This window comes from Gigantopelta aegis, chromosome 1, assembly GCF_016097555.1.
Source record: "Gigantopelta aegis isolate Gae_Host chromosome 1, Gae_host_genome, whole genome shotgun sequence".
NCBI lineage: Eukaryota > Metazoa > Mollusca > Gastropoda > Neomphalida > Peltospiridae > Gigantopelta > Gigantopelta aegis.
In genome coordinates this window covers 44,790,753-44,801,327 of record NC_054699.1, presented here as the reverse complement: position 1 = coordinate 44,801,327, position 10,575 = coordinate 44,790,753, and the positions used below count along the sequence as shown (strand labels likewise).

General features: G+C 39.0%; 1 protein-coding gene across 1 annotated transcript in view; it reads right to left on the bottom strand.

Annotated features, from left to right (window-relative positions):
* Positions 1–886: 886 nt before the first annotated feature.
* Positions 887–10,575, bottom strand: part of LOC121383360 (filamin-C-like) — a 32,298-nt gene continuing 22,609 nt past the window's right edge. Inside the window, exons 8-9 of the mRNA XM_041513384.1 lie at positions 10,289–10,417; positions 887–1,063 (exon numbers count right to left, since the gene is read on the bottom strand). Coding sequence (XP_041369318.1) covers positions 887–1,063; positions 10,289–10,417 — 306 coding nt within the window. The remainder of the gene's footprint in view (positions 1,064–10,288; positions 10,418–10,575) is intronic.

The window sequence follows — 10,575 nt, the reverse complement described above, 5'->3', positions numbered from 1 at the left end:
GTCATGGTGAACTAGCTGGAACGAGAAATAGCCCAATGGGCCCACTGATGGGGATCGATCCTAGACTGACAGCACATCAAGCAAGCTCTTTACTATTGTGCTACATCCCGCTCCATATATCTTGTGAGTTAAATGTGTCAAATCTATCGAACGAGCAAATGCAGGATGAAAACCTTTTTGAACGACTTTGTAAAATAAATGGTATTCAACAGTATTAAATGTACCGGTAGTTCAAATTCAAAATATTTAATTTGTTCTAGGGTTGACCACCCTGCAACAATGAGCGACACATTACATGTATATAACATAAAATATAACACAGGCATCAGAATTGGAAATTTGCGTTTCAAAACAAATTCAGGTTACCCATTTCATTTAAGATTTGACCTCAATTATTTTTTGGTTCATGCAAGTATGAACAGAAAAAACGATGTGCACGCTGTATGACTCCGCATAGAGGGTCATACAAAAGTATGCACATCGTTTTTTCGGTTCATACTTGCATGAACCAAAAAATAATTGCAGTCAAATCTTATAATTAAATTTATATTCATACTTTAACAATACATAACTGAATTTATTTTGTTTAGCTTTAAATATGCCTGTAGTATTGTTGTGTAAACTTCATTGATACATGTACTTATGTCGCGTAAGAATGCAAACGTTCATACACTATTATTTGAATCAGGTGATTTTTTGTAAATGACGTCATTTGGTAAGACCACTACACCCTCTTCTCTCTCTCACTAACCACTGACAACTAAAGACTAACCCAAAGTCCTGGACAGCCCAGATAACCGAGGTGTGTTGCCAGGACAGCGTGCTTGAACCTTAATTAGATATAAGCACGAAAATAAGTTGAAATGAAATGAAAGGATCATGTGAGCTAAACCGACGACAAAATGCCAGCCGTGAGTTCCCACACCGACTTACCGACTTCAGCTGGTGTGAAGTTGGCTGTGCAGACGCCCTGTCTGTACGTCACTGGCAGATTCATGGACCGACCACCGGGCGCTTGACTCTCCACCCTCACGTCACCCTGTCCAGCAGCCGAGGTGTCTACCTGAAAGATAAAGAGAAAAATAATATGGACATCAATCAATGTAGGCATGTCAGAGGAAAGGAGAAAGAAGGTTGACTTCAGTCACGTGACCTGAACAGGAAGCAGAGAACTTTTAGCCATCCTACTGGCTGTTGGGATGTTTGGATCAAACTAACATCCTAAGGGAATATGCCATTGTTAGAGGTCAGGTTAAAAAAAAAAAAAAATGAAAGGATAGCAGTAATTTTTAATACCAAAATACGGTATTGTCTAATTCTCCAGACACTGGGTGAGAATTAGCTTGATTTATGCATTTATGCTGGGGGTTTCCCCATTTTCACATAAACGAATATTTTATTTATGTACACATAGTAGTATTTCATGCCAACACGTGTGAGATCTCATTTGACTTCAAAATCAAAATGGTCATACACACACTGTTCACTGGAACACTACCTCACTTTTACAAGTATAGCCTATCTTCAGGTAAAGACTCTGTATCCATGTCTCTAGATAAAGTTAGCCATGGCTCTTAAAATTCTTTCAATCAATTGTCAGGGACTTGGTGACCTGGATACACGCAGAGATGTTTTTAATTATCTTAGAAAATTGGACTGTTCCATTTTTTGTTTACAAGATACACATTTCGAAAACAGTCAAAAAGCATATAGGGGAGCACAATGGGGTTATGAATGCCTTACTAATTCGTTTAATAGCAGCTCCAGGGGAGTAGCAATTCTTTTTAAGTCTAACTCTGAATATAAACTGGGTAGAACAAAATGTGACGATAAGGGCAATTTACTAGTTATTGAAATAAAAACGAGCTTCTACAGAATAACTATTGTAAATATATATGGCTCAAACAAAGACACTCCTGATTTCTATAAAATTGTTTCTGAATCTATTGAAGAATTTGATAATGAATTTAATATTGTCTGTGGGGATTTCAATCTTGTACTTGACCAAGAGTTGGATACTTATAACTATAAACACAGAAATAACCCTCAGATCCATAATGAGATACTAAAAATTATGAATAAATTTAACTATGTGATTCATGGAGAATAAATAACCCAGAAAGTAGACGATACACATGGTCAAGGAAATCACCATTAAAAAAAGCAAGGCTGGATTTTTTCCTGGTAACAGAAGAACTATTATCTTGTATCTTAAAAACTAGTATTGTTCCAGGGTATAAAACAGACCATAATGCCAGAGATCTTTATAAAACTTTCTGAATTTACTAAAGGCAAAGGTTTTTGGAAATTCAACAACTCCCTATTAAATAATACTCAGTATGTCGAATGTGTGAAATCAGTTATTTATACAGTAATAGAGGAGTATGCTTTACTTCCCTATGATAGAAATTATCTGTTGTCTGCAGACCCACATCTTATATCCTTTATGATAAGTGACCATCTATTTTTGGAAATCCTCCTTACTAAAATAAGGGGCATGTCAATCAGTTTTAGTGCAGCTCTTAAAAAGGAAAAGGAAATAAAAAGAAAACAAGTGGAAAACCGAATTAATTTTTTAACTGAGTTAGTGGATAAAAATCCTGAATCAAAGATATTTGTTGAATGGTTGGAAGAAAAGAAAAAACAGGAGGAATTAGATAGAAAAGAATATATGAAGGGTTTAATTTTGAGAAGCCGAGCTAGGTGGATAGAAGACGGAGAAAAGCCATCAAAATATTTTTTAAATCTAGAAAAAAGAAACTGTGTAAATAAAACTATAACCCAACTTGTTTGTGAGAATAGTAACATTATTATTGAACAAAATCAAATATTGGAAGAAGCCGGATCGTACTACTCGAAACTATATATGTCACAGGAAGAATATCTAATAGATATTGATTTAGATGAGGTTTTTAGAAATACAAATATTCCCAAAGTTGAAAATGTTAGCGAATATGTAGGTCAAATAACAGCAAATGAGGCAATGTATGTATTAAAAAATATGAAAAATAATAAAACGCCGGAGCCAGATGGGTTCACAGTCAAATTTTTAAAATTCTTTTGGCAGGACGTTGGAAAATATTTACTTTCGAAGCATTAACCATTCGTTTGAAATTGGCGAGCTGTCAATAACTAAAAAACAAGGCATTATTACTCTGTTGCCAAAAGGAAACAAACCCCGTGATGTTCTAAAAAACTGGAAACCAATATCTTTACTAAATACCACTTATAAAGTCATTTCTGGCTGTATAGCCAATAGAATAAAGCAATCTATAGATAAATTAATTCATGAAAATCAAAAGGGTTTCCTAGCAGGCAGGTGTGTAGCCGAAAATACCAGATTATTATATGACCGGATGCATTACACTAGTGAAAATAATATTCCAGCACTCCTTTTGTTAGTAGATTTTGAGAAAGCTTTTGATTCAGTATATTGGGGATTTATTAACAAAACCTTAAAATGTTTTAACTATGGCGAGGACATTATAAAATGGGTCAATATATTAAATAAGGTCTGTATGTTAACTGTAATTCAAAATGGTGTTTTTACTAAAAAGATTCCAGTAGGGAGGGGATGTAGACAGGGGGACCCAATAGCACCGTATCTTTTTATATTGTGCGCTGAGATCATGAGAAATTTGTTTAGAAAGAAGGAGTCAATTAAAGGAATAGTAATAGAAAAAAGAGAATATAAAATAATGCAGTATGCAGACGATACAGCTATAACACTCGATGGGACAGAAGCTTCACTAAGGAACATATTAAATTTAATAGATCAATTTTCTAAATTCTCAGGATTGAAACCAAATATTGAAAAAAATTATTGCTATTTGGATCGGATCAAATTCAAATAATACTCATAATCAATGTAAAGATAAAAACTTAAAATGGTCACAAAAGAATTTTACTTTCTTGGGAATTAAATTTAGTGTCCAGTTAAATCAAATTGTACAATTAAATTATACTGACAAAATTGAAGAGATTTCAAAGTTACTGAATACCTGGTCTAAACGTCATCTTACTATGCTGGGTAGAATTACCGTTGTCAAATCCTTGGCTCTATCTAAACTTGTTCACCTTATTCTCAGTATCCCCAATCCAGATAATGGCATAATAAAAACAATCAACAAGATCTTTTATTCATATATTTGGAAGACTTCCATAGATAGAATTTCTTGGAATTCGCTAATGCAGGATGTAGAAAATTGTGGTTTAAAAATGGTAAACTTGGATTAGAAGAGCAATAAATGGACATGATTCATTATGGTATATCCTTAGATGTCACCTCCCAAACAAAAATATTTTATTTACTAATATAGGAGATGATTACCATAAACTGTGTGGGAAAAAAATTACAAATATGTTCTGGAAACAGGTATTCAATGTACTAGCATTATTCAAAAAGAAAGTGGAACTTAACAAAAATGATGTAAGTTCCGAACAACTGTGGTTCAACTCCCTAATTAAAATTGGTAACAAAAGTGTTTATTACCAGAATTGGAATATAATAGGTATATAACAAACGTACATGATATGTATGACCCAGATGGCAACTTATTTAAATATGATGGATTTTGTGAATTTTATGGCTTTCATTCACCATTTACTACATTTGAAGGGCTAAAGGCTGCAATATTACATACATGGCCATTTTTATCCACCAAACCACTTTCAGCTGACTTTCTATTTTGGCCTAAGTATATAAATACCATAATACAAAACAAACAGGGGCCAAAACATATATATACTCTTCAAAAGAAGAAACGCAAAACCACATTGTCGTAACATTTGGAGAATTGATTTAATTATTGAATGGTGAGTCCGATAATTACCAAATGTTGCAGGATTGTTCACAATTCACTCTAGTCCATTGTGAGTGAGTGATAGGACACACCACCAAGGTCAAGGTCATCTGGAGTCAATACCGGGTGTGGCCTCCGCGTGTGTTGACAACTGCCTGGCACCGCCTGCCCATTGAAGCAACCAGAGTATGGATGACGTCCCGGGGGATGGTGGCCCACTCGGCCTGCAAGGCTGCTGCCAGCTCGGGCAGGGTCTGGGGCTGTGGTTGTCGCTGTCGGAGGCGTCGGTCCAACTCGTCCCATAGATGCTCAATTGGGTTCAAATCCGGTGATGTCGATGGCCAAGGAAGGACATTAATGTTGTTGTTCTGTAGGAAAGCCGTTGTGAGACGTGCTGTGTGAGGCCTGGCGTTGTCATGTTGGAACACTGCGTTGGCGTTGGCCATAACTGGAACGATGTGTGGCCGGAGGATCTGGTCAATGTAGCCCTGTGCATTCAGGTTGCCCTGCACGTGGACCAGGTCAGTTCTGCCAGTGTGTGAGATGGCTGCCCACACCATGACACTACCCCCGCCGAATCTGTCCACTTCCTGCACGCAGTTTGCCGCATAACGTTCACCACGACGCCTATACACGCGACATCTTCCATCATGACGTCGGAGCAGAAATCGGGACTCGTCACTGAACCACACCTGTCTCCATCGCAGTTGAGGCCATTGTCGATGAATCTGGCACCACTGCAATCGGAGTCGACGGTGTTGTGGTGTTAAGATGACACCTCGAACTGGACGTCTGGTACGAATTCCTACCTCACGTAGGCGGTTCCGTACGGTCTGGTCGGATATCCTGCGCAAACCTGGTATTGCTGCGGCTGTGGAGGTGGCAGTAGTCAATCGTTCCCGAAGGTGGCGTACCCGGATGTAGCGGTCCTGCCCGGGGGTAGTGACCCGTGGTCGACCGGATCTAGGGAGGTCACGTGTTGATCCATGTTGCTGGTAACGGTCCCACAGTCTGGAGATGGTGCTTGGGGACACATGGAATGCCCTGGCAACGGCCGTTCTGGATTCGCCTGCGTCTAGTCGGCCGATGGCATTGTTTCTCTGCGGTTCACTGAGATGTGGCATGTCCTGGATTGTCAACTGTCGGCCAGATACAGAGGCCAGGCAAGCGAACACCCTGCACTTTTATACTGTCGGTGTTCATGTTGCACGTGCAGACAACGCACGTGCAGTGGTGACATGGTTTGCACGTGGCTGCGTTTTTGCGAATATTCACATTTTGGAACTTTATTGTACAGTAGCTGCGTTTTATCGAATGTAACCGTGGGAATGTGTTTGGGACATGCAATGACCTTATATTTACAAAGCATGAACCGGTAGGAAACATAAAATCGGAGTTATAACCCATTTGTACCCTTTTGCGTTTCTTTTTTTGAAGAGTATATAACACCTATATAAAGTCGTCTTTTTCTCCACCAAAAAATATATCTAAATGGGAAAGAGAATTAAATTGGTGGAAAAGCATCAACAGCAATGTGTTCAGTATATCTAAGGATACCAAATTAAGATGATTCCAATATATAATAATCCAAAGAATTCTCCCTACAAACAAGTTTCTCTATAATATTAGAGTGATAAGCAGCCCGAAGTGTAGCTTCTGTAATGCGTATATTGAAACATATATGCATTTATTTTTTTTTTATTGTGTACACGTCCAAAATTTTATTAAACAAGTCGAGCAATGGATAAAAGAAGCTGCAGACATTATAGTTATCTTCTCTCGTACCAGTTTTCTTCTTGGCCACTCAAAGAACAATATCATAACAATATCATAATTGACATTATTGCTCTTTTGACAAAGCAATTTATATATAGTTCAAAATTTCTGAAGAAATCACTAGATATTAAAATATTAAAAATTCATATACATTCTTATTATATATTAGAAAAAAAAATGTATTCCAATAAAATCAAATATAATGAATTTATTAAAAGATGGAGTGTATACCATAAGTTGTTTGAATAAATATCTCTACGTCATCCACCACTGACAGTATCTAAGTATTTATTACCATATATACATGTATAAGAAATGTTGAGTGTTTAGTACTGAGCGAGGTTCAATGACGTGTTGGCAAGAGGTTTGTTGTTTTATTTTATATTATATTAATTTTGATCTGTGTATGTATGTATAAAAATATATATATACTGTGTAAAAATGTGACCAAAAATGAAAAAAAAAAAACTTCAAATAAGAAAAAAAGAAAAAAAAGAGATAATTAACACATTTTTTAATAGAATCCATTATTTCAAATTTCAGACAATTTAGCATCACATTTATTAGTCAGGGGCCCGGGATATAGCCCAGTGGTAAAGCACTCAATTGATGTCGGTCTAGCATCGATCCCCGTCAGTGGGCGCATTGGGCTATGGTATGTGCTATCCTGTCTGTGGGGTGGCACATATAGAAGATCACCACTTTTCATGCTTACAGTTACATACCACTCTCGGCTCAATAGATATAGGCCCCCTATGTTTCATACTGCTTTGGGCTCAATAGATATAGCCCCCTATGTTTGATACACCTCTGGGCTCAATAGATATAGCCCCCTATGTTTCATACACCTCTGGGCTCAATAGATATAGTCCTCTATGTTTCATACACCTCTGGGCTCAATAGATATAGCCCCCTATGTTTGAAAACCACTCTGGGCTCAATAGATATAGCAGCTATGTTTCATACCACACTGGGCTCAACAGATATAGCCCCCTATGTTTGATACCACTCTGGGCTCAATAGAATAGCCCCTATGTTTAATACCACTCTGGGCTCAGTAGATATAGCCCCTTATGTTTCATACACCTCTGGGTTCAGTAGATATAGCAGCTATATTTCATACCACACTGGGCTCAATATATATAGCCCCCTACGTTTCATACACCTCTGGGCTCAATGGATATAGCCCCCTATGTTTGATACCACTCTGGGCTCAGTAGATATAGCCCCCTATGTTTCCTACCTCTCTGGGCTCAGTAGATATAGCCCCCTATGTTTCCTACCACTCTGGGCTCAGTAGATATAGCCCCCTATGTTTCATACCTCTCTGGGATCAATGGATATAGCCCCATATGTTTCATCCCCTATGTTTCATCCCCGTCTGGGCTCAGTAGATATAGCCCGCTATGTTTCATACCACACTGGGCTCAATAGATATAGCCCCCTATGTTTCATACACCTCTGGGCTCAATGAATATAGCCCCCTATGTTTCATCCCCGTCTGGGCTCAGTAGATATAGCCCACTATGTTTCATACCACACTGGGATCAATAGATATAGCCCCCTATGTTTCATACACCTCTGGGCTCAATGGATATAGCCCCCTATGTTTAATACCCCTCTGGGTTCAGTAGACATAGTCCCCTATGTTTCATACCCCTCTGGGTTCAGTAGATATAGCCCCCTATGTTTCATACACCTCTGGGCTCAATAGATATAGCTTGCTATGTTTGAAACACCTCTGAGCTCAGTAGATATAGCCCGCTATGTTTCATACCTCACTGGGTTCAATACATACAGCCCCCTATGTTTGATATCACACTGGGTTCAGTACATACAGCCCCCTATGTTTGATACCTCACTGGGTTCAGTACATACAGCCCCCTATGTTTGATATCACACTGGGCTCAGTACATACAGCCCCCTATGTTTGACATCACACTGGGCTCAATAGATATAGCCCCCATGTTTGACATCACACTGGGCTCAATAGATATAGCCCCCATGTTTGACATCACACTGGGCTCAATAGATATAGCCCCCTATGTTTGACACCACACTGGGCTCAGTACATATAGCCCCTTATGTTTGATACCTCACTGGGCTCAGTACATATAGCCCCCTATGTTTGATACCTCACTGGGCTCCGTGCATATAGCCCCCTATGTTTGACACCTCACTGGGCTCAGTGCATATAGCCCCCTATGTTTGACACCTCACTGGGCTCAGTGCATACAGCCCCCTATGTTTGATACCTCACTGGGTTCAGTGCATACAGCCCCCTATGTTTGATACCTCACTGGGTTCAGTGCATAGAGCCCCCTATGTTTGATACCTCACTGGGCTCAGTGCATATAGCCCCCTATGTTTGATACCTCACTGGGCTCAGTGCATATAGCCCCCTATGTTTGATATCACACTGGGCTCAGTCAATACAGCCCCCTATGTTTGATATCACACTGGATTCAGTACATACAGCCTCCTGTTTGATACATCACTGGGTTCAGTAGATACAGCCCCCTATGTTTGATACCTCACTGGGTTCAGTACATACAGCCCCCTATGTTTGATACCTCACTGGGTTCAGTACATACAGCCCCCTATGTTTGATACCTCACTGGGTTCAGTACATACAGCCCCCTATGTTTGATACCTCACTGGGTTCAGTACATACAGCCCCCTATGTTTGATACCTCACTGGGCTCAATAGATATAGCCCCCTATTTTTGATACCTCACTGGGCTCAGTACATATAGCCCCCTATGTTTCATACCTCACTGGGTTCAGTACATATAGCCCCCTATGTTTGATACCACACTGGGTTCAGTACATATAGCCCCCTGTTTGATACTTCACTGGGTTCAGTACATATAGCCCCCTATGTTTGATATCACACTGGGCTCAATAGATATAGCCCCCTATGTTTGATACTTCACTGGGTTCAGTACATATAGCCCCCTATGTTTGATACCTCACTGGGCTCAATAGATATAGCCTCCTATGTTTGATACCTCACTGGGCTCAATAGATATAGCCTCCTATGTTTGATACCTCATTGGGCTCAATAGATATAGCCCCCTATTTTTGATACATCACTGGGTTCAGTACATATAGTCCCCTATGTTTCATGGTTAGAACTGTATACCTCTCTGAGTTCTGACTCAAAGTCAGAGAAAACCCTCTACATTTTTTTTATTATTAGCATGGGATCTTTTACATGCACATTCCTACAGACAGGAAAGCACGTACCACGACCTTTGACTACTGGTTGGAACGACAAAAACACCAATCAGTTGAATGGATCTACCGAGGTGGTTGGATCCTGCGACGCAAGCACCTCAGGTGAGCATTCAACCAACTGAGCCAAATACACCCCCCTCCCCCTCCCAAATTAAAGTAGAACAAAAAGAAGAAGTAGATGAAAAGAAAGAAAGAGAAAGAAGATGATGAATAAAACAAGACAAAAGAAAGAAAATGAAGGAAAAGTAACAAAAAGGTAAAAGAAATAGAAAGAAGAAAAAGAAAGAAAATGAAGGAAAAGTAACAAAAAGGTATAAGAAATAGAAAGAAGAAAAAGAAAAAGAAATAAAAGAAGAAAATAAAGAAGAGGAATTATGGAATAAAATACCAAAAATACACAAACAATAGAAAATGCACACATATCTCATTGACAAAAGAAAAAAAAAAACCCAGTTATTTGCAATGAATACCTTCAGTTCTGTGGGATGTCCAACAATACTTCTGTCGCCGGGGTGGAAACTGACTTTAGAATGGTCGGACGAGACGTGGAAACTCACGGGACAGCCAGCTATTGGGTCGCTATTACAGTACACGTTCAGCTGCAAAAAAACAGTATCACGATTAGTGCCAACATGGGAAATAACAAAAAAACAATACCATTGTGTTAGTGCTAACATGGGAAATTATTTTTAAAAAACAGCACAAGACTGTCTGCAAAGTTTACCTGACTTTATTATCCACATGGTTCAACATAACC